This window comes from Theropithecus gelada, chromosome 18, assembly GCF_003255815.1.
Source record: "Theropithecus gelada isolate Dixy chromosome 18, Tgel_1.0, whole genome shotgun sequence".
In the NCBI taxonomy this organism is placed as follows: domain Eukaryota; kingdom Metazoa; phylum Chordata; class Mammalia; order Primates; family Cercopithecidae; genus Theropithecus; species Theropithecus gelada.
In genome coordinates this window covers 206318-230826 of record NC_037686.1, presented here as the reverse complement: position 1 = coordinate 230826, position 24509 = coordinate 206318, and the positions used below count along the sequence as shown (strand labels likewise).

The following is a 24509-nucleotide window of genomic DNA, read 5'->3' as shown; positions in this document are numbered from 1 at the left end:
TCCCGATCCCCACGGCAGGTTTGCGCAGCCTCCCAGCTGTGCCACGGCGTCTCCTTCCCTCAGGTGGGACAGTGGTCCTGTGTCCTGCGGGCCTGAGGACCAGACGTGTGTGAGAGGCTGGGGCGGTGGCGGTGCCTGGAGAAGGGGCTGGGGTCGGAGGGCCAGGCGGCTAACCACTGTCCTCTTCTGTGGCAGCGGAGCTGGAGTTCGCCCAAATCATCATCATCGTCGTGGTGGTCACGGTGATGGTGGTGGTCATCGTCTGCCTGCTGAACCACTACAAAGTCTCCACGCGGTCCTTCATCAACCGCCCAAGCCAGAGCCGGAGGCGGGAGGACGGGCTGCCGCAGGTGAGTACCCCGGCCACCCGGTCCAGCGTCAGGCGGCGGCCAGAGACTCAGGAGCCCATCGGGGTTCAGAGGCTGGGCATGTTTTCAGTTGACATGTAACAAATGGGGCGAAGCGCACCTCGTACGTGTTCCACTTAGTGAGGCGCCACAAACTGAACACACCCGTGTGACCAGCACCCAGTCAGGAAACAGACAGGGCAGTCCCCCCGGAAGCCTGCGTGGCCCCTCCCGGGCCTCCCCCGGATCTCTGCTGCCCGAGTGTGGCTGAGCGAGCGTATCAATCCTTGGCTTCCGTGGCGGGCGGCGAGGCCGGGTCCCCGGTGTTGAGCCCTGCGGTTTGCTGAACACAGCAGAGCCTTCTTCACAGAGCGTCCCTTTTCCGGAGCAGGGCTGTGCGGCTCCGGCCCCTGCCCTGACTTACCGAGGCTGTCCAGGGTGTGGGGTGCAGTCGTCCAGGTGGGTTTCCTGGAGTGGCCGCTGGGACCCCGGGGACCCTCTCAGGAGGGCAGGCTCGCACTTCACTGGGATCATTGGCGCAGCCGTCCATATGGGCAGAGCCGAGGTTTGTTGTCTGCTCTGCAGCTCCCGCAGGTAGCGGAGAGAGGGAAGGGGCGGCTGCCACCAAGTGCTGCCTTCAGACCGTGCGGAGGGGGAGACGGGATGCCAGGGGAAGGCGTGCACCTGACAGCCCTTTCCTCCTCTTGCCCCCTGCATCCTCTCTTGCCCCTTCTGTCCTCTCTCTGGGTGCCCCGTCCAGTCCACAAGCCCCCCTGGCCCTGCTGTGTTACCTTCCTCGAGCCTCGAGAGCATCCTGGGGTCCTTTGTCTGGTGTCCACAGGGCTGCACCATCCAGACGCACTGAACGCTTTGGCATCCTGATGCCTGTAGGTTGTTGGACAGAGGAAGGACTAATTCTTCTGAAGTGCTAAACACACAGTGTATGGGATTCGCCTGTGTTTGGAGAGAGGACAGGGAGAAAATCTCATTCCAGCAGCAGTTTCAGGACCATAGAAGGCTTAGACGTCGCTGCTTTGCCTTCATGTATTACGGGCTGTGAACGCCACCCCTGGACTTGGTGGAAACAGGCACAGCCTCCCCCGGCCTTCTCTCCAGGACGCTCGGGGTCTCTGTGCCCAGGCACACAGGGAGCTTCTCTGTCCCCTGCCTGGGCGCTCCCCAGTCTTCCTCCCAGACCTGCCCCCGTGTTGGCTTCTCTCTCCTTAGCGTGGGTCAGGCAGCTCCTTACTCTGTTCCTGGTGCAGACCCAGCCCCGCTTGCTGTCCCTGTTCACAGCACCTTGTGTCCTGAACACCAGCACACTGGCCACACCCTTACCAACCAAAAGGCCCAGCAGAAAAGCAAAATGTGTCCAAAGAGTGTCTTCTGTGTCACGTGGCAGCAGGTGTGTGTGACGCCCTTTCCCGGGAAGCCCACCGGCAGAGCCTCCCTTCCCTGAAATCAGGAAGGTGATGAAGCGAAGTTCAGAGGTCCCATCAGGGCCGCATGCCGTGTGGCAGGTGAAGATGTGGTAGCCAGTGAACTGTGTCCGCAGAAGTCTGCATCCCTGTCTGGGCCTCGTTTCGTTAATACGCACATACAGTGTTGGCCCTGAGAGCCCCGTTCCGGAGCTGAGCTGGGGCTTGCAGAGACCCTTGCTGCAGGCAGCGTGGGTTTGAGGTCCTGAGCTGCTGTGCTGTTTCTCCTTTTCTTTTCTGAGTAACCTGGAACTGGGAGCTGCCCCTCCTCGAGGTGTGGCTGTTCCTCCTGTGGCTTCTGCATAGCTTAGCAAAGGACTCCGTGTGACGTTTCGTAAGACACAAATGCATTCCGGCACGATGACCAGAGGCAGCTCGGCCCAGGCCCTCGCTCCACTCCCAGCTCTGGTCTATTAGCCTGGCTGATGGTTCCCCAAAAGGGAGAAGAGTGGCAGTGGGTGAGGAAGAAACCTCCGATCTCTCCTGGACGCAGACTCAGGCCTCGCTCATACTGTGGGTGTGGCTGTCCATTTCCCTCTCTCTGCCCTGAGGGTCCCCAACCCAGGTCCTCTTCACCCAGGAATGCCCCCACGCAGCCGGGCTTCCTGCCAGGCTGTGCCCCCTGGCACACCAGCACCCTCCTGCCCCCACCAGAGCCCTCCTCCCTCCACCAGAGTCCTCCTCCCCCCACCAGCACCCTCCTCCCCCCACCAGAGCCCCCCTCCCTCCACCAGCACCCTCCTCACCTCCACCAGTGTCCTCCTGACACTGGCACCTTCCTCCCATGCCCCTTGGCCTGGGACAGTGCAGGCTGCGTGAATGTGATGGGTGTCCCAAAGCCAGTCAGCCTTTGTCGCCACGTGGTAGACACTGTGTGTCCCGGGGGCTCAGGGAATGGACATTACTGGGCCTGAATGTGGTGGAAGCAGTGATTTCTGGATGAAAATGAAAACCAGCCACCCAGGTGTAAATTACGTCACAGGCAAAGCAGATGCTTACACCATGGCAGATAGCAGCGGCGGGTCTGGATCTGAACCCTTGTGCGTTCTTTCTGAGGTAGCCTGAGCTTGGTTGCTTTGGAGCCTGGTTTGTGTGACTTCTGAGCTTTGAGACTGTCTAGATTTCGTTTCATTATCTTAGACCACTCAGTGATGGGAAAACCGTAACGGGGCGTGAATATTCCAGACACAGCCCGGACAGCTGTTTGAACAAGTTGCTGGAACCTTTCTTGCTGGAGCTGAGGGAGCCCGGGCGACCTTTTCCGACTGCAGGCAGCCTGGCCCAGAGGGTCCAGCCTGGCCTGTGTGGGCAGCTCAGGGGCAGGGGATGGGTCTGGCCATCGGCGGATGGAAGGAGAGGCAGGAGAGGGACAGGGACCTTTACCCAGATTGAAGCATATGAAATTGTGAACATTCGGCCATTTTTGACCTATAGAAACAGCAATTTCAGTGTAAAATTTAACAAAAGGAATCGCATCACGCATCTCTTCATTACCAGTTCCTATAGGGATTAAATCAGTTGTGAAAATCCAGGTGCCCATTCTTCATAGCCAGGAGGAACACCCAGGCCCCACCCAGCACAGCCGGGCTCCTCCGGCTCCCCGGGGTGGACGCTGGGAGGGGCCCTGGCTGTTGGGGAGGAGGACAAGCACTTGGTGGCTGTCAGGCCTCTTGATGCAGAAACTCATGTTCCTCAGATCCACAGTGCCCTAATACGGGGTGAGGCCTCCCCACAGCGCCCTAGTACGGGGTGAGGCCTCCCCACAGCGCCCTAGTACGGGGTGAGGCCTCCCCACAGCGCCCTAGTACGGGGTGAGCCCTCCCCACAGCGCCCTAATACGGGGTGAGGCCTCCCCACAGTGCCCTAATATGGGGTGAGGCCTCCCCACAGTGCCCTAATACGGGGTGAGGCTTCCCCACAGTGCCCTAATACGGGGTGAGCCCTTCCCACAAGTCCCTCTCTGCAGAAGCCACAGAGTTAGCCTAGAGCATGGCTGGGTACGTGGTTTGCCCCACAGGGTGTTGGAACCTAAGTCAATCTAGCTTTTAAAAATTGGAGCCAGGTGCGGTGGCTCACGCCTATAATCCCAGCACTTTGGGAGGCCAAGGTGGGCAGACCACTTGAGGTCAGGAGTTGGAGACCGGCCCAGCCAACGTGGTGAAACCCCATCTCTACTAAAAATACGACAGTTAGCCGGGTGTGGTGGCGCATGTCTGTAATCCCAGCTATTTGGGAGGCTAAAGCAGGAGAATCTGGAGGTGGAGGTTGCAGTGAGCAGAGATCACGCCATTGCACTCCAGCCTGGGCGACAGAGGGAGACTCCATCTCAAAAATTAAAAAAAAATAAAAATTGGGAGATTTCCCATAAAAATTGGAATTTCCATCTTCTCTTGAAAAGGTGGCCTCTGGGGCCACACCCTGAGGCTGGGCCTGTGCGTGGGGGCTGTGACCCGTCTCGCGGGGTGCCCTTCAATACCGGGCAGCATTGTCGCCGTCTGTGGGTTTGCACATGGCCGTTGTTTTTCAGATAAAATGTTCTTCTGCACTCAGGCTTCTACTGCAAGATAGACTGAGAGGCCACTGGTTCCCAGAAAAATGGGTGAGAGGGTTCTCGGGGACGTAAAACCTGTTCCTGCCTGGTTAGGAGTTCAGACACGTGTCTGGGTCAACAGTGCCCTGTGTGTCCTGTGCCCAGCCTGACATGGTCACTCGTGGCCACTGCTGTCCAGTCATCTCCCCAGGCAGGGCTCTCCTCTGTGACTAAAGCCTAAAGCCAGAGGGACAGAGGAGGCCGTGGGCTCCCTGCTCTCTGGGGCTCGGCCCTGCACCAGCAGCCTCTCTGCTGGCCTTGGGAGCAGCAATGGCCAGAGGGCAGACGGTCCTGGGCAGGTGGCTGACAGCCGGGAGACCGCTGTGCTGGGGCTCGGAACTCACGGCGAGGGGACCTCTGGGTGCGCCACATGTGCGAGTGCCTCTCTCTACCTGGGCAGTGTCCCTCCACCCTCCCCTGCAGACAGAGGCTCTGAGGTGGGCCCCAGGCTCACGGGTGTTTGAGAAACCCACAGGCAGTGTCCTGGGATCCCTCGGAGGGCACAGGGAGCGGGGGTTTTGGCTCTACTGTTCATTCCCACTGCGGCTGGAGGCCTGGCTCGCCGTGTCCTGCTGCTGTCACCCCTGCCCGCCTCGTATGTTTAGAAAAGCTTGTAGAAAACAGTGGAAAGGAATGGTTTTCAGTAAGGCTTGAAGGAGTGGACTAAAGGGCTTACTGACACGGTTGTACTCGGTCTGTCTCTGACACCCCTGACTACAGAAAAGAGCCACAGGCTTCCTCTGGCATCACTGTGGGGATGAACCGCAGGGGACCCCGCAGGCAGGGCAGACCCTGCTGCACCACAGACAGATGTGTGTGTGTGTCGGTTGTCCGATGACAGCTCTTCGATACTGCATTTCACGGAAACTGCATTTCCAAGAGCTCAGGGTCCGGCGGGTTGGCCGCACCGTGTCTGTCTGAGTGAGCAAGGACTTCAAGTTATCAGTCTTCTCAGGTGGTTATTTGAAAGGTTTTGCCCTTTGCTATGTCTGATTGAAGCATTAGAGGATAGACAATTTCACATACCTCAAAATGAGAACGTCTCCCTTCAATAAAGGGAAACAGGAGCCAAGCGGCCAGGCAGAAGCTGTGAAAGGATGCTGGACCCCAGGTCCACGCAGATTCCCACCTGAACCACGGTGGGCAGAGCTTTGGAAGAGTCAAGGCTTATCTTTAAAGTGACAGTGTCTCAAATAGTCCTTCTGCCTATGTTGGCGCTGCTCAGAATGTTTGGGAATTACCTTCAGGTTTTGGGGTTATTTTTAAGTGACAAGATCTCACTTTGTTGCACAGGCTAGAGAATAGTGGCATGATCCTAACTCACGGCAGCCTCGAACACTTAGGCTCGACTGATCGCCCGGCCTCAGCCTCCTGAATAGCTGTGACTACAGGCACGCACAACCATGCCTGGCTAATGTTTAAATTTTTTGTAGAGACAAGGTCTCACCGTGTTGCCCAGGCTGGTCTTGAACTCCTTGGCTCAAGCGATCTTCCCACTTCAGCCTCCCAAAGTGCTGGGATTACAGGCCTGAGCCACTGCACCTGACTGGCTTGTTTTTGTTTGTTTGTTTGTTTAGTCAAGGGAAATTTTTTAAAAGCTTCTCCACAAAGGCAAATCTTCCTTTGCAAAGAGCAAATAAGAAAACTATTTGCTCTTTGGGGTAGATTTGATTTTTGGTACCTGCCAAAATCCGTTTAGAGTTGAGTCTTGTTCATTAAAACCAAACGATACAATTTTGGTGCAAAGGCAAGCACGACTCAATTAGTGAGACTGACGTCCAAGTTACAAACTGATCTGTAAAGAAAGGTCAGGAAGGACCCACAGCAAACCGACAGCTGTGCCCGGGAAGGACGTAAGGACAAAGGAACCCTGGTCTGTTCAGTAAAACATTTATGGTAAGAATGTATTCATGTATTACCTCCGCAATTACAAAACATCCTCTGATCATGTAAACTGATGCTGAAGGCAGTACTGTTCTGGGCATCTATAGACTCCCAGGGTAATTCATTTGAACACAGTTTCTACGGTAGCTAAAATAATAATTTTACATAAAATGTATCAACATTTTAATCAAATGTATAGTGATCTTTTAAATATATAAGGTATTGGCATTAATAATCTAATAGTAAAATCTGTTGGTTTATTTTTTGCTTAGTCCTTGAAAGTTGGTGTGGTTTGTTCCGGAAAAAAAGAGAGAGAGAGAGAAAGATTAAAAATTATCTTAATGATCCTAAATCTGGGTGGCCCTTGCTGGGGAGGCTCACCAGGCTGGGCTGTGGCTCTGGGCCAAGCCCCCGCGGCTCTGCGACCTTGGGCGAAGGTCAGAAGCTCCCCTCTGAGCCCTGACTTCTCACGTGTGAGACGAGGCAACTGGGGCTGAGATCAGGATGACGCCTGCCCGGATCTTGTGTGTTCCACATTTCCCTGCCGCCTGGAGCTTTCTCACTCCCAGGCTGATTCCTCTTGAAGCCCGACTGCTCACTAACCCCAGCATCAAGCTGGGAGAGGCACCTCGTGTTGATTTTGCCCCCAGCCCGTTGCATTGTCCTAGAAATAGAAAGGATTCCCTTCCTTTCGTTCCCAGCAGACCTTCCTAGATGATTTGTCTTTTCTCTTAGGGGATGTGCCCTAGATTGAGCAGAGTTGGGGGATCTTGAATCTGAGAAGTCTGATGACGGATTCCCCAGGAGGGAGAAAGGGGGAGGTGCCGTCTCTGACATCGAGGGGTGCCGGCCTCACGTCCGGGCTGTGACTGCCATCTAGAGTGGAAAGGACGGTAGTGAGAAAATACCAGGATGGTGGAGAGGCTGCATGAGACAAGGGAGAAAACAGGGAAAATTGATTTTATCAGAAGACAAAGGTGTTGCTGAATATCCAAAGGTCAGTTTCATCTCTTCTTTGAAATTCTCACCATGGAACAGGAGAAAAATAGATTTCCAACTATTTGAGGCCATAAAATACGTTCATTCACTGGGAGGTTAGCCCTTGGGTAGAAGGAAAGTACCGAGAAGTAGTCCTGCTGTACCGCAGACTGGACGAGGCGCCTAGAGAAGCATGTGCCCTCTTTGGCCTCAGTTTCCCCCCACCTAAAATGAGGGATAACTGGCTTCGTTCGAAGGCCTTCAATCTGTATTTAGCCATGAAGAACAGTAAGAAATACCTTTTATATCACAACACAAAAGCCTCCTATAACGCAGTTTAGGCAGAGGTTTTACAAAACAATAATTACAGAGTGCTCAGATCATTTCTATTCTATTTCAGTTTTTGGAATGTTGGCTGTGACCCACTTAAATGGATTTTCCAGCTGTGTAAGAGGTTGCAAAGCACACGCTGGAAAACACTGTGTTCAGTGCTTTCCCCGGTTGTTTCCAGTCCCCGCCTGTGATCATTCCTGGGGTCCCCTGTGTATGTGGAAAGGAGAGTGTGGCTGAGAGCATAAGCCCAGGAGGGTTCAGGGCATGGTGTGGCCTTGCACACGTGGACGCATGGCAGCAGGCTACAGCCCACAGCACAGCCCAGGGAATCCTCAGTACATCATGGCTGCAGATGACTGTCCTTTAATAATAAGAAATGTATTAGTTGGATGACAAATGATCCAAAAGATACAGAAATGAAAAGGATTGTAAAACAGTGCTGCAAACAATTGTATGCAAACCAGTTGGATAACCAGATGAAATGAAAAAAATATTGCGAACAGCCTACCAAGACTGAATCATGAAGAAACAGAAAAATCTCAATAGAGCTGTAGCTAGTAAGGAGATTGAACCAATAGTCTAAAATCTCCAGCCTGGACCACATAGGGGCAGGGGGACTTCACCAGGCCCCTGAGAGCACGAGGATGCCTGGGTCCGCTTTGTGACTGCAGCTTTGTGACTGCAGCTGCACCCAGGAGGGCAGGGCTCCTGCCCCTGCAACTCAGAACGGGGCAGGGCTCCCACCTGTTCTGGCTCCCACGGGCTCCATGGAGCACACAGCCCTGGCCGTGCCTGCCCTGCGTCAGCCGGTGTCTTCGCAGCAGCCGCTCCAGATGGGCCACCACTGCCGCCAGTACTTGATGAAATTCAACATCCTTTCATGATAGAAGCCCTCAACACAGTGGGATGGAAGGAAGCTGCTTCAGCATCATAAAGGCTGTCCATGAAAAGCCCATAGCTTACCTCGTACTTAATGGCGAAAGACTGAAAGCTGTTCCTCTAAGACCGGGAACAGGACAAGGATGCTTTCACTACTTCTGTTCAACATCGTGTTAATTAGAAGTTCCAGCCAGAGCAATGAGGCAAGAAAAAGAAAGAAAAGCCATTCCAAGTGGAAAGGAAGAAGTAAAAGCATCTCTGTTAGAAGAGGACATGACCTAATGTGTAAAAACCCTCAAGATTCTATTTAAAAAATAACCCAAAAAGTGTCAGAACTAACGCATTTGGCAAAGTAGCAGCATACAGAATCAACATGCACAAATCCGTTGCATTTATTTTCATGTACAGTGAACAATTCAGTGAGGAAATTAAGAACATTCCATTTTCAATAGCATCAAAAAGAACAGAATACTTAGAAATGTACTTACCCAAGGAGGTGAAAGACTTGTGCACTGAACAATAGAAAACATTGCTGAAAGAAATGGAAGAAGATACAAATAAATGGAAAGATACCTTGTATTCATGAATTGGAAGACTTAACTATTTTTAAGATGTTAGTACTACTCAAAGCAATGTACAGACTTCATTGTAATCACTTTTGAAATTCCAATGAGGCTTTTTGCAGAAGTAGGAAAAAAAAATCCATCCTAAAGTTTATATATTATCTCAAGGGACCCTAAATATCCACAATAATCTCAAAAAAAGATTTGAAAAGTTAAAGGTCTCACAATTCCTGATTTCAAAACTTACTACAAAGCTGTAGTAATCAAAACAGTGTGGTGCTGGGATATAGACAAATATATAGACCAATGGAATAGAATAGCGAGTGCAGAAATAAACCCTCAAATATATTGTCAAATAATTTTCAGAAAGGATGCCAAGGCCATTCAGTGGGGAAAGAGTGGTGATGGGGAACCTGGATAGCCACCTGCGAAAGAATGACATTGGGCCCTTATAACATATTCAAAAATTAACTCAAAATGGACAAAAATATAAACATAAGAGCTCAAACTTTAAAATTCAGCCTTAGTTTGACTTCTAGAACGAAGTACTGTAGACTGGGTGGCTTGTAAACAACAAACACTGGTGTCTTATTCTGGAGGTCGGACGTGAGAGACCACAGTGACGGCACGGTTGGGTTCGGATGAGGCCACTCTTCCCAGTGGCGGATGGCCACCTTCTCTTGTGGAAAGAGCCCCAGCCTCTTCTAACAAGGGTGCTGGTCCCATTCATGAGGTCTCCACCCTCATTACCTAATTACCTCGCAAAGGTTCCGCCTCCAAAGACCATAACATTGGAGTATTTCCCACCTGCCCCCAAAAAAGTGCCAAATGCCTGATGTAAAAGGAAAAGCATTCAGTCGCTGTGCTCCAGATCTGCAGATAACACGTCTGATTTTCTGCACCATAAAGACAATCATTTGGAAACTCCGGTGATATTTTTTCGCTTTAACACAAATGTTTTGGTGTCAAGCAGATTGAATTTGTGGGGAGTTTTCCTGTTGGTGTGACCGTTCACTGACCATTCGGAAGGAAGAAAATACGGAACAGATTGCTCAAGTGTAAAGGAGTCTGAAAATGTCTGTCCTCAAGCTTGCACGATTTGGAGCCGTTCTGTGTCCCTTTTCCATAGATGTAGGAATTAAAAGTCTGGATTCAGCAGAGCCATTTGACCAGCCAGCCCCTCAGGGTGGTCCCTGGGTCTGGGTAGTCGTGCTCACCAGAGCGGGGCGTGGGGGCAGCTCCCAGGGCCAAGCCAGAGAGGCCAGAGCACCAGACTAATGTTATAATTCCTAGTGTACGTAGCAGAGAAGACAGCTGTGCCCGTGTGTGTGTGTGTGAGTGTGAGTGATTGTGCCTTCTGTGGATGTCGGCTAGAGACTGTCTCAGGAAAGCTTCTGCCTTTGGCGTGTTTACTGCTGTCAAGACCCTGCCCACAGCCTTATAGACCCCAAAGAAAAATGTTCTCATCCTACTCAGAGATGTTCAAACAGGAGTGGTGGTCTGACGGTGACTACACTCGCAGGAGAATGACAAACAGCAAGGCCCAGCTGTCCCTCGGTACCGTCAGGGGATTGGTTCTAGGACCTCCAAATACACCACAGTCCCAGCATGCTCAAGTCCCGCAGTCTGTCCTGCTGAACCCCGGACAAAACAGGTCGGCCCTCCATATGAGAGGTTTTTGCATCTCATGAATACACACTGGGTTAAAAAAATCTGCGTTTTAGTGGACCAGCCAGGTTTAAACACGTGTTGTTCAACGGTCCATTGTATTCGTTCACAATACAGATTTCATTTTAGAAAAAAAAAAAAGCCCAAAGGAGAATAAAAACTTTTCACAAAGTTCAACGTTATAAAGTTGTTTTTGTTTTTGTTTTTTTGAGATGGAGTTTTGCTCTGTCGCCCAGGCTGGAGTGCAAGTGGCACGATGTCTGCTCACTGCAACCTCGGCCTCCCGGATTCAAGCATTTCTCCTGCCTCAGCCTCCTGAGTAGCTGGGATTACAGACATGCACCACCGTGCCCAGCTGATTTTTTTTTTGTATTTTTAGTAGAGACGGTTTTTCACCATGTTGGCCAGGCTGGTCTTGAACTCCTGACCTCAGGTGATCTGCCCACCCCGGCCTCCCAAAACGCGGGATTACAAGTGTGAAGCACCGCACCCAGCACTTTTTTTTTTCCCGAAATGGAGTCTCGCTCTTGTCACTCGGGCTGTAGTGCAGTGGCGTGACCTCAGCTCACTGCAACCTCTGCCTCCTGGGTTTAAGTGATTCTCCTGCCTCAGCCTCCCAAGTAGCTGGGATTACAGGCGCCTGCCACTACACCCGGCTAATTTTTGTATTTTCAATAGAGACAGGATTTCACCATGTTGGCCAGGCTGGTCTCGAACTCCTGACCTCAGGTGATCCACCCACCTTGGCCTCGCAAAGTTCTGGGATTACAGGCATGAGCCATCGTGCCTGGCCAAAAGTTGTTTGGATTTTTTCTGTTTTGCTTTGTTTTGTTTTACCCCATCCACTGCCTCCCTGTGTGACCTCATGACATCAAGAAAACAGCGCATGGTGCAGATAATCTCGGCTGAGGTGTGTAGTCATGGTGACTGCCTCGGTGGGCAGCTGACTGCCGTGCTGGGCTAATGTTTTAAGAGCACAGATAGTCTTTACGCAGAGGCAGGCCTTTGGTCTGTGTAGCACCTGGGGTTCTACTGAAACCAAGTAGCCAGAGCCAGAGGAGAACTTGCCTGTGCGGAGTCTCTTGGTTAATGCAGCACCCAACCTTAGGAGGAAGCTCCTGAAGAATCCTGGAATTGACACAACATTGCTTAAGCTGCCCCCATTCCTCAGCCTTTCCATTCAAAACACCACTTTTGGAATACTGTTTAAAAAAATAGTAAGGAAATGTCAATGAACTGGTTATCTTTAAAGGAATATCTTTTTTTTTTTGAGATGGGGTCTGGCTCTGTCGCCCAGGCTGGAGTGCAGTGGCACCATCTCGGCTCACTGCAAGCTCCGCCTCCCGGGTTCACGCCATTCTCCTGCCTCAGCCTCCCAAGTAGCTGGGACCACAGGCACCCGCCGCCATGCCCAGCTAATTTTTTGTATTTTTAGTAGAGACAGAGTTTCATTGTGTTAGCCAGGATGGTCTCAATCTCCTGACTTCATGATCTGCCCACCTCGGCCTCCCAAAGTGCTGGGATTACAGGCGTGAGCCACTGCACCGGCCTAAAGGAATACCTTAAGAGAGATAATGGAAATTATGCTGGGCACGGTGGCTCATGCTTGTAATCCCGGCACTTTGGGAGGCCAAGACGGGCGGATTACAAGGTCAGGAGATCGAGATCATCCTGGCCAACACAGTGAAACCCCATCTCTACTAAAAATACAAAAATTAGCTGGGCATGGTGACACACGCCTGTAGTCCCAGCTGCTCAGGAGGCTGAGGCAGGAGAATGGCTTGAACCCGGGAAGCAGAGGTTGCAGTGAACCAAGATCATGCCACTGCACTCCAGCCTGGGCAACAGAGCAAGACTCTGTCTCAAAAAAAAAAAAAAAAAGATAATGGAAATGTATCCCCCTTTAACTGTGCGTAACAACAGCAAGTAACCACTACCTGTGATGAGAACGGCTACCATTTTGCTGAAGCTTATTTAAGGCGCTGTGCTAAGGAATTCTCGTAGATGGTATTTGAGCCTCATGACAACCTCTTTTTATAAATAAGGAAACTGAGGCTGGGAGAAACTAAATGAGCTGCCTGAGATCATAGTTTGGAAAGTGGCAGAAGCTGAGCTCGGTGGCACACACCTGTAGTCCCAGCTGTCCAGGAGGTTGAGGTGGGAGGATGGTTTGAGGCCAGGAGTTCAATGCTATCAGCACATTTATGAAAATGCACTGCTCTACAGCCTAGGCAACATAGACTTTGTCTCTTAAAAAAATAATAAAAACGTTTTAAATTTTAAAATGAAAAACATGGCCAGAATTCTAGCCTATGCAATGGCTACCCGCCTCCGAGACTTCTTACCCTTACAGATGTAAACTTGTGCTGATAGCGGCAGCCTCCATCTGTATAATACTAAATTGTCATCAGATAATTCTTGTTACCTTTTTTGTTAGTGCCTTTGTTCCAGGGAGAAAGTAAGAGAATAAAAACATGCTTGCAAGGCACTGCGCATACAAGAGGCCTCTGAGAGCTGCTGCCAGACCTGTGTGCCCCCAAAGCAGGTGCCTTCTCGTAAGCATCCTGGGGCAGGTGTAACAGCCCCTGATGAGTCCTGCTCAGTGTGATGTGGGTCTCAAGGAACTGGTCCTTCTCGTGGTCAAACGTGAGTGATTTGAGAGTAATGTAACTTAAAAAGTAAACCAGAATTCATTCAGAGTGATCCCCAGAGTAATGGCCCTCTAACCCACTGGCATTCCAGGATGCTTTCCTGAGTTTCTTGGGTTTGGAGTGACTCCATGAGCCCTGGGAACTGTGCAGAGCCCCCGTCTCCCACCCCTTGCGGACATGCAGCACCAGTGTCTGTTGGACGTGTGCACATCTGCTCACGTGTTGCAGCGGAAGAGGACTGAGACCCGCTGCAAGGAAGTGTTCAGTGCATGTATAGTGAGGTCATGAATGAACAGCTGGGTGAATGGGTGAATGGCATTTCAGCCTGTATGAAGTTATTAACAAGGTTTTGTTCCTATTGCTCAAAATTCTGTGAACTACTTTCAGTATTATTTCACAGCTTGTTTGAGTAATACAACAATGCAAGCATTAGCCGAGAACATCAGTGCCTTCATTGTTGATTAAAATTGGCCCCATAATGAGGATGTGGGAATGCTGCCATCTGAGCAGAAGCCAGCTGTGTAGTGAGCCCCCTTCTCCCTGAAAATGTTCTCTGTAGCATGTGGGGTGAGTGAAAAGACCCCCAGCCTAGACAAGGGAGACACATCTTTGTACTCAGCTGTCTGCACTCTCAGTTGGCATAAGTCCCTTGGAGGACACCGGTCACAGACTCAAATCGTTGTTTTGCATAGAGATGGAGCAGGAGCCAGCAGGCTTCTCCAGCAGCGCCAGAGGTTTAAGGGCTAAGGACGGGGACCTTGCAGACAGTCAGCGTGTGACAGCCTTGGTGGAATGACCAGAGGAGGCTGTGGAGTGAGCATCAGCTAATGGTACGGGGTGGTTGGGATTCAGCCTTTCTAGAACTCCAGTCAGTCTTCCCATCTAGGTTTTCTGCGTAGCAGCCTGGGGCACAGAGCTGGAATGCCAGCCTTCTCGAGTTTTGGCCTCAAGCTGTTCCACAGCATGTTGTAGTTATAATGTCCCCTATGTACCGTGTGGGTGAAAGGCCTGGGAAAAGGCCTATAAAAGTAAATAAATTGGGGCAGGGGGCAATTGTCAGTAAATAGCTAAATAAATTATTATGTAGCCATAATTTTTGTTAATTATACCTCTAAAGCTGGAAAAAACTGGTGGTGGTGGAGGAAAGTACTTACGTTATACTCTGAAGACGAAAATATACAACAATAATGTAACCTCATTATGGTTACAACTGTATAAATTTAATGTATGCAAATGAACAAGCATTAGAAAAGCACTTAAAGAAAGAAATCAGCTGGGCGTGGTGGCTCACACCTGTAATTCCAGCGGTTTATGAGGCCAAGGCAGGCGGATCACAAGGTCAGGAGATCGAGACCATCCTGGCTAACGTGGTGAAACCCCATCTCTACTAAAAATACAAAAAAACAAAATTAGTTGGGCATGGTGGCAGGTGCCTGTAGTCCCAGCTACTCAGGAGGCTGAGGGGGGAGAATGGCATAAACTCGGGAGGTGGAGCTTGCAGTGAGCCGAGATCCCGCCACTGCACTCCAGCCTGGGCAACAGAGCGAGACTCCATCTCAAAAAAAAAACAAAAAACAAAACTCTGTTTAAGTATTAGGATGATGGGACTGTAGATGCATTTCCTCCCATTTTGGATTTTTAATTTTGCTGTTACATTATTCCCGCAAAAAACAAAAGCCAGGCAGGAAAAGTTCCCATCTCCAGACCATCCCGTCTGGCAGATGTCCCAAGGCAGGAATGACCTGAACTCCTTTTCTACCAGTGGTCAACTCTCCTCCTGCTCTAGGCTTAGTTCTCAGGCTTTGAGAACCTCAGGGCAGGATACCCTTTTCCCACCCCAGCAAGCAAAATGAACAGATAACAGTTGTGTCCTTGTTTTGAGCAACAGAAGCAGATGGGACCCACACTGGTGGGCTGCCTGGGAAAGGTCCAGGGCTGGCTTGGCCCTGGCAGCAAGGCCGAGGAAGGTGGTGTGGTGGGGAGGAGACCCAGGGCTGCAGGCATGCCCTGAGTTACCCTTTGCACCGCTTTCCTGGCTTCAGGAACTCTCTGTGGGATGCGTTAGACCTGCTGACAGGCTGGATAAGGCCAATGAGAGAGAGAGGGAACAGAGGAGAGGGGCACCTGGGTTCACAAGCCTTAAGAAAGAATTTAGTTACTTATTTGACAAACAATGTGTGTCACCCATATAGGTCTGGGAAATGCATTTGAAAAGACACAGTGCAGAGGTGCAGCACCAGGATACGGGTGGATTTGGGAGTCTAGAATGTCTTTGGTTGTGTGTGGTACAAGGGAGAATACATACATGTATTACGTGTGTAGTATTTAAAGTACACATAGAGAGGAAAAGATGAGACAAGTCTGTGAGATGTCAGCAGCAGCAGTTCTTAGTTATGGGTGCTGTGAATTTCCCAGAGAGGAGGAGAGGGTCCTTTAGCCCGGCATGGTGGCGCCAGCCTGTAATGTCAGCACTTTAGCAGGCTGAGGCCGGATCACTTGAGCCCAGGAGTTCAAGATCAGCTTGGGCAGCACAGCGAGATCCCCATCTCAATAGATGGATGGATGGATGGATGGATGGATGGATGGATGGATGGATGGATGGGGAGACAGAGACAGACAGATATTTAGATAGCTAGATGGCCTAGATTGCTTGATGAATGGGTAAGTTGGATAGGCGGAGACAAATGGATAGAGATAGATGAGAAGGATAGATGGATGGATTAGATGGATGAATGGACAGAGAGAAATAGATTAGACGAAGATAGACGGATCCATCGATGGATTAGATCGGTTAACCTAGTCCTCGCGTTCAGGGAAGCCGCGGCGGTGCCGCCTGGCGCAGCGGCCTCTGCCCAGACACTCAGCGCTGCAGACCGGGAGGGAGGCCGAGGGCTGGGGTGAGGGAGGAGCAGCAGGCGCGCCCCGCGCGGTTTCCGGTCTGGGGTGGCGGGGCCGCTGTCCGCGGGGGGTGCGGGAAGGGAGCGGGGCGCCGGGTCAGCCAAGGGCCGGGCCTCGGGGGCGCAGCCGGCTGGACGGGGGCTCCTGGGGGCACTTGGCCGGGTTTGCTCGCTTTTCGGGAAATAAGGCCACTGGGGACAGTCGCTGCGTTTTCAGGAACCGCTCAGCCCCTCTGAGTGCCCGGCAGAGGGACCCGGCGGCGTCCCCGGCTGCGGCTGCCTGGGCTCCGGGAGCGAGGAGCGCCCCTGCGGGCCGAGCCTGGGCCCCGGGCGGTGGGAGCGCGTCCGCCCCTTCCCGACTCCGCCCCTTCCCGACTCCGCCCCTTCCCGACTCCGCCCCTTCCCGACTCCGCCCCTTCCCGACTCCGCCCCTTCCCGACCCCGCCCCTTCCCGGCCCCGCCCCTTCCCGGCCCCGCCCCGCTGGCGCCGGAGCCCCGCCCCGGTCTGTGCCCGCCACGCCCGGCCCTGCCCTCGGGTTCCAGGCGCTCCCTGAGCCCCCTTCGTCCGCGCACCGCCGTGTGCTGCTGGCGCCGGGGCCCTCGGAGCGCAGGGATGGCCCAGCCCGCGCGTTCCCGAAAATTCCCCACACGCGGGCTCCTCCCGCGGAGTCCCAGCTCTCCCGTGACGGCCCCGCGGACCCCGCTCCGGGCTGAAAAGGGCCCACGCGTGCCCTTGGGAAGAATCTTTCCCGGGGCCTGTGGCTGGTCCGTCTGGCCACACATTTTTGAAAAGAGACCCTGAGGCAGCAGATGTGAGGTTGCGTCTGCCCCGTGAATACGGACTGGAGGAGACCCTCGCGGGCGGGGAGCCGGCCCGTCTCGGACCCGGGTGTCCCTGCGAGCGAGCGCGGAGCTGCGCCCCCGGGGCCGCCTCGGCCAGGGCTGCCCCCACCCCGCCTGCCCTCGCGGGCGGCCCCGACTGCGGGTGTTCAGGCGTCTGAGCGTATTCCAAGCCCGCAGGTGTGGAGCGCGAGCCGTTTCCACTCCCATCTCATCCGGCCGGGAGCTCAGCGTTTCCACGTTTCCTTTTGTTCCCAGCCCCGCATGTGGACATGAGATCTGACACGGGACCAGCTTTCTCGCTGCACGTTTTTTTGTTTGTGTGTGTGTTTGTCCATTTTTTTGTTTTTGTTTTTTTGATACACTCTGTGGCCCAGGCTGGAGTGGGCGGCGCCATCTCAGCTCACCGCGACCTCCGCCCCCGGGTTCCCGCCGTTCTCCTGCCTCAGCCTCCCGAGGAGCTGGGACCACAGGCGCCGCCACCGCGCCCGGCTCATTTTTGTATTTTTAGTAGAGACGGGGTTTCACCGTGTTGGTCAGGCTGGTCTCGAACTCCTGACCTCAGGTGAACTGCCCGCCCCGGCCTCCCAAAGTGCTGGGATGACAGGCGTGAGCCACCGCGCCCGGTCTCGCTCCACGTTTTATGCAGATCCCCCTTTCCAGAAGTTGTGCTTCATGTTTTTAGGTGCTGCGGGGCTAATGATTTTCCTGTTTCTTGTTCCCCACTCTCCTCCCCTTCCCCTCCGCCAGGAAGGGTGCCTGTGGCCTTCAGACAGCGCCGCACCACGGCCGGGCGCCTCGGAGGTAAGGGGCCCCAGCAGGTGGGGATGAGGGGGTCCCGTCCCTGCCACGTGGGGGAAGGGGAGGGGCCTCGCCAGGCGGGCTGACACTTTGGTCAAAAGCGGGAGGGGACTTCCCCTAGAATCTTCCACGGATTATTCGTGCTAGTCTAAAGCTCCTTATCAAAAACAATTTGAGAATCACGTATCTTTACATGATCCCATAAGCTTCTACTAATGTGCCTTGGCAAGTGTGGGCATAGTTTATAAATATCAGCATGATTCATTCCCACATCTCCAAGTGTAATAATGTGGATTTTAAAATAACTTTTTTTTGCCTTTAAGTTAAAAATAATGGTGTGAGAGAAATCAGTATCTCTATGTGTGTGTGTAGATATGTGTGTATATTAAATGCATGTATATACACATGTATGTATACACACACACCTATGCATATATACGCGCACGTGTATGTATATATATGTATATATATGTATATAAAAGAGCCATCTCCTAGAATAAACTGGGATGGTAGAAGAAATGAGAAGATTTTGTAAGAAATATACTACCTGGATTCATTTTGAAAAAATAAATTATGATAATCATATTTACTTGAGTAAAAACATTTTTCATGTCAGTGACTAAAAATAACTACAGGAAACTTTTACTCAGATTCCAAATAACTGGAAAAGTCTAGGAGCCACAAAGGAAAAGCAGTCATTATTGGGGGATTTGTTAAAAAGTAATTGGTAGGGCAATCATCTTCTCTAAGTAATTAATAAGTCGACCCAGCGCTTTGTATCTGCTCCATGTACCACTGTGTGAAGTTGTAACTTCTGCTTACCCGGAGTCCTGGCTGGCGCAGTAGCTCATGACTATAATCCCAGCACTTTAGGAAGTTGAGGCGGGTGGATCACTTAAGCTCAGGAGTTAAGACAAGCCTATGCAACATGACAAAACCCCATCTCAAAACAACAAGCCAGGTATGGTGGTGCGCCTGTAGTCCCAGCTACTCAGGAGGCTGAGGTGGGAGAATCGCTTGAGCCCAGAAGGTTGAGGCTGCAATAAGCCAAGATGGCACCACTGCACTCCAGCCTCGGTGACAGAGCCAGACCCTGTCTAAAAAAAAAAAAAAAATTAAGACATAAATAAAAATAAAAACTCGGAGCCCCTCCTTGCTTTTCTGAATCGTAGGTTCTAGGTTCTAGAGCTGGCAGGGACCTGAGAAAGGAGGCAGCCTTGTCCTGTCCTCGTAAGTTGTAGAGAAGCCGAGTCCTGGACAAGGTCACTGGTGACCGGATCCGAGTGCAGGCTGCGGTGCTGTTCGCCCTGTGACTCTTGGAGCTCCTAGTGTGTTCTGTGTCCAAGGGGAAAATGCACACGTAGCACACACAGTAACTGCCCGGAGCCCGAGCTTTCAGTTACCCACAGCTCTCCATTGCTCAGCCCTCCCGGATGCCCTAGGATCTGGCAAGGTGAGTGGTCTGTCACAAGGAATCAGAAAAGTAAGCTTTTTTCCTGGAATTGGATTTTCCTGTTTTTTTCCTGGGAGAGGGTGTTCAAACTGGTAGTAACAGACCAAGCGTGACTTTCCTTGATTCTGACACATTTATGGTCATCATTGCGCCCAAACCGTCTTCAGGCCTCTCCTCCTTTCCTTCCAGATCATGCATGCCCCGCGGTCCAGGGACAGGTTCACAGCGCCCTCCTTCATCCAGAGGGATCGCTTCAGCCGCTTCCAGCCCACCTACCCCTATGTGCAGCACGAGATCGATCTTCCTCCCACCATCTCCCTGTCCGACGGTGAAGAGCCACCTCCTTACCAGGGGCCCTGCACCCTGCAGCTCCGGGACCCTGAACAGCAGATGGAACTCAACCGAGAGTCCGTGAGGGCCCCGCCCAACCGAACCATATTTGACAGTGATTTGATAGACATTGCGATGTACAGCGGGGGCCCGTGCCCACCCAGCAGCAACTCGGGCATCAGTGCAACCACCTGCAGCAGTAACGGGAGGATGGAGGGGCCGCCCCCGACGTACAGCGAGGTGATGGGCCACCACCCCGGCGCCTCTTTCCTCCATCACCAGCGCAGCAACGCACACAGGGGCAGCAGACTGCAGTTTCAGCAGAACAACGCAGAGAGCACAATAGTACCCATCAAAGGCAAAGATAGGAAGCCTGGGAACCTGGTCTGATTCCCTCCAACCTGCACTTCAGCTGGAGGAAGACACCAAGGAGGGAAGCGGGGCCGGGCCCCCTGCGCAGTGTTGTTCAGTTTTACATGGTACAAAGAAGTAAAACCAAATGAGCAAACACGGTCTTTGTTTCTGATTCCTTCTAGGGGAACTGCATGCAAACTAGACTGAAATGACACAAACTTCCGTCTGGTTTGACCGCAAACAGTGTTTATTTGGGGACAGGGGCTGGGACGGGGGTGTGGGCAGGGGAAAACAGAGAAAGGGATGCTTTGAAGAGATCATGAAATAAAACCCACAGAGGTATGTGATTTATTTAATTGTGAAAGGAGACTTTGCAGATACATGAGGCCAGAATGGCCTGTTTTATAATTGAGTGAGTAAAGAAGGAAGCATTATTATATATTATTGTGAGGAAGAACCAGCCAGTTTGCTTTTTCTCCTAAGGCGTGGAAGTTTTATGTTGTTTTAAAAATATGAATCAAAATTCCTGTTTTGTGTGCCAAGGTATAAAGTGGAGAAGTCAGATGCGTGCAAGGAGCGCCTTTGTGTTGTGATGATGTGTTTTCAAAGTTGCACTATCTTAATGTTGAAAATATTTACGAGGGAACTGTTTTGCGTGGAGTTCTGTATGTTGTCTTTTCACCTGTGATTGTAATCAGGCCCAAGGAATATCCTGGAGTGGTCCCCAGAATCACCCAAGAAAAGGTATTTGGGGATGTAGCCTAACATTTTACCAACTTACGTAAATCAAAAAAGTCATTATTGTTGCAGGAGTTTGCATCAAACAGCAGTGCATTGCTGAAGCTTTTGGAGACATTTGGGTGGAAGATAGGGAAGATTAAGTTCCAGCATTTCTGACTTGTTATTTTGAGTTACTCTGCTAATCTTAGGCTGCATATTTTATGAGAAAATGAACACATGCATTTATGGATCCAGCATCATGCAGCGCTGCTGTCATCCTCCAGCAGTGCAATTTCTCCAGTAATTTAGATTTTTTCACTATAGCATGAAATACATTCAAATACATACCTTATTTTATGCAATAAGTTGTTTAAAATGCAAGGTGGTTATTCTGCATACTGTTGAGATACGTGACTCCTCAGTATATTCCATTGCCTCGACAGCTTAGTTCAGTTCTGCAGGGCTGCTCAGTTCACAGGAGTCTCCCAGCAGCCACCCCACATCCTGCCTACCGAGAACTTCGTGTGGGAGTGGTGTGGGTGGTGGTTTCTTATGCTTTGGAAGCCTCTAGAAATGACGGAAGAATGCCATGTTGCCGATCATGGTAATAAGCCATTGTGTGTCACTAGTATTAGCACATTCTTAAAGGAATGCAGTGCTCAGAACACACCCAAATTCCTGCAGGATTCTACCAAACCCTTCCCCAGGCCAGGCTTTGCACTGAAGGCAGGAACTGGACCCTCCGAGAACAGTGGAGGGGGCAAGTGACTGAAGAGCGCCGGGTAAAAAGCACAATATGCAGTTAAAATGCAACTAGAAAACTAATTTCAAATATTGTTAGTTTTAATATTCCTGATATTTACAAATATTCATTCTTATGTACAATTAAAAAAATAACTTTCTTCTGCAGATGTAAGCACTGGCTTTTGTAAGAGCAGCAGCCAACACGTTTAGCAGCCACTGCGCATGGAGAAGGGCTTGTCTGCAGCACAGTCTGCCGTGTGGAGGGTGGGCCTGTGGCCTCTTCACGTAACACGATGAGCTGGAATGATGATTCCGTGACTCCCATCTATGCAGCTTTAAAGCCGAATCCGCGTGTGTGTGTCTGTGTCTGTCTGTGGATCTCGCAGGTGAGCCCCTCGGTGCAGTGGCTGTGCTGTCACTGGAGACTGTTCCAAACCCCAAGGGTTGTCTGACCCTTGTCTGTTCCCTTCTGCTTCTTACCGCTGTAGGTAGGCCACGGTTTTTGTTTTGAGGATTAGAATTTCCATTACATTCATCCTTTTCACACAGTAACATCCACAGAACTAGTCCAACTCTTAAAAGGAGAGAGGAAAAACAAGGGCAGCAGTTGTCAGCTCCTGCCTACAACCCTGTGTGGAAGTATATACAGTTGAGAGTCACCGTGGAGGTTCTGAGACTGGACTCAGTCTTGCTCCAGTGATACTTGGAAGGGTCTGCTGGAGAGAAACCAGCTCTCAGGGCAGGGATTGGCTGGGGGCCAGAGAGGACCTTCCCCAACCCTGGAGACGCCCTGAAGGTTCTCTGGCTCCCCAGATGAGCCTCTCTCCCTCTGTCAGGCGACGATGAGGAGCCCGTGTTCCCAGCGGGCCCTGCTGGCAGGGACTTGCAGTGGATTCTCGGTCAGGTGTGTCCACAGACGCGGGGGCGAGGTGAGTGATCCCGTCATTCCAGTTCTCACTCGCAGGTTTGGGGGAGCAGGGGACGCAGTCCACAGCTCCAGCTCCCAAACGGCTTCACAGTCCTTACTTCTCCACCTGCCTCGAAGGGGCTCAGAGACGAGACCTGTGAATTGATAATTACGTAATTCAGATACCTTCAATCAGCTTTCAAGACAGAGGCTCCTCCCATTCAACCACCCTAGAGAACTGCCTTTGTTAAATCGTTAAAGACATATATATCAAACCATGACTTCGAAAGGTCTTCGAGGCTGGGGCTCTGTAATGAATTAGTTTAAAAGCCGAGATCATAACATGAATTAATAGTCAATTTCCCTTCAGCACAAGGCAAAGGTGATTTGGATCAGTAGCTCTTTTGAAGGTTGTGGCTGACCTGTTCATACCGTGTTGCCTCATGGCTAGCGTGGTGTTGAAAGAGTGGCGATTGTGATGATACAGCTTACACAGTGGGGCCTATTCTTTCAAGAACCCTTCTTTTAGCTTGTAGAACCCACGGGTCCAGTTTAGTAACCGCTGATTTAGGCAATCAATGACAGGTTTATAATCTCAGATTATTCCAGCAAAGTGAGGATTGCATTGTTAGGAAGAACATTTGGTGGGAGTGAACACTGCTGGGCGTACCGCTGACTTTTGTCCCTTGTTCCAGGTGTAGCAGACCCAAGGCATCTTGATTCCCATCTATAAGAACATAATCTTCCAGCATATATTTGCTTTTTCACAAGCTCTAGCATTCTTTTTAAATACTGAAGCAATCCTTAATGGAAAAGAGATTTCATGAAACGAATTATGTATTCCAATAGTTGATCTCTTTGTGGTGTCCAAAATTTACTAATACAGAAGCTTGACAAGCATGTCCTCACCCTCCCCACCACATACACACAGGGACACACACCCAAGCCACAAGAAATCCCAAGAGAGGAGAGGAGAACTTTCAAAAGATTTATCATGCAGACGCATTTCCATTCACTATGTTGGCTCAAACTTATGAGGCAGGAAATAGGGGCCAAAAGTAAATGGGGGAGGCCTCCTGACACCAGCAGAGGAATTTTGTACCCAGGCAAGGACTTCCTGAACTTCTACATATATCTCCATCTGATCTCTTTCACCTTTATTTCATCTTCGTAAGAATGAGAAAGGCTCAAAAGGAAGCACTTTTAGAAAAGCTTCTCTGACCTAGAAGAATTCATCCAAATCCCTGCCTTCCTCTTGGAACCAACAGTTCCTGTCTCTGACAGGGGCCATCCTCTATCTTCCATCCAGTGGCTCTTCTTTTTAGGAAGGCTCTGGTGCAGAGCGCTTCAAATACGTCCTCAGGCCAGGTACTGGTCGCTAGCACAGAGACACACAGCACCCAGCCCCAGGCCCTCCCTCAAAGGACCGGCTCGTGGCGTTGGTCACTCGCAGGCTGAGACGTTCTGCTGTGGCCGCAGGGAGCCCGGCCGCCCACGCAGCCCTGACTGGATGCGCCCCCATCTCGGGGCTTGCTGCACTGCTCGCTTACTGAATTCTGCTACTTAGAATGGCAACATTAACTTTGTGTACCATTCATTTTTTTTTAATTTCCAAAGCTCAGCCGTGTATGAGAGAAAAAACTGGGAAAGATACTTGGTTTCTGTTAACTTTTGCGTTTCTTGCTTAAGTGATTAAAGCCAGTGCTTGCAGCCAAGGCTTCATGCCATGAACATGCCCCACAGCCTGCCCTCTGCTCTCCTGCTCACACTGACCTGCTGAGGTGAAAGGACAATTGAATGACAGATGGGCAAAGGGTAAACCTCCCCTTCTTGGTGCGAGGAAAGTCACAAATTAAATGTTGCTTCCAGCCCAGATCCTACATGCCAGTTCTCAGCAGCTGCGTGGCTTACCGTTCACCAGTTCCACCACCGCCAGCTGCCAGCACCTCCACAGATCAGAGATGTGAACAGACAATGGAAAGCACTCTTAGCCTTGCAATGGTCTGTACTTTTTAGGAACCAAGAGTCCAGCATTCTTTATTACCCAGCACGCGTGTGCTTCGCAGAGTTCACGTTTATGTTACTGCCAGGG

At 51.2% G+C, this 24509-nt stretch overlaps 1 protein-coding gene across 7 annotated transcripts in view; it reads left to right on the top strand.

The window, feature by feature from the left end:
• The window catches only part of LDLRAD4 (low density lipoprotein receptor class A domain containing 4), a 407799-nt gene extending 386652 nt beyond the window's left edge, over window positions 1-21147 (top strand). For 3 of the 7 annotated variants that reach the window (XM_025365259.1, XM_025365265.1, XM_025365261.1), the window contains 3 exons: window positions 196-350; window positions 17859-17912; window positions 19552-20200. In XM_025365259.1, the coding sequence (XP_025221044.1) occupies window positions 196-350; window positions 17859-17912; window positions 19552-20082 (740 nt within the window). In that variant the 3' untranslated portion in view covers window positions 20083-20200. Of the gene's footprint in view, window positions 1-195; window positions 351-17858; window positions 17913-19551 lie in introns of all 7 variants that reach the window. The other 4 variants (XM_025365260.1, XM_025365266.1, XM_025365263.1 and 1 more) reach the window with 2 other exon arrangements.
• Window positions 21148-24509: the final 3362 nt, after the last annotated feature.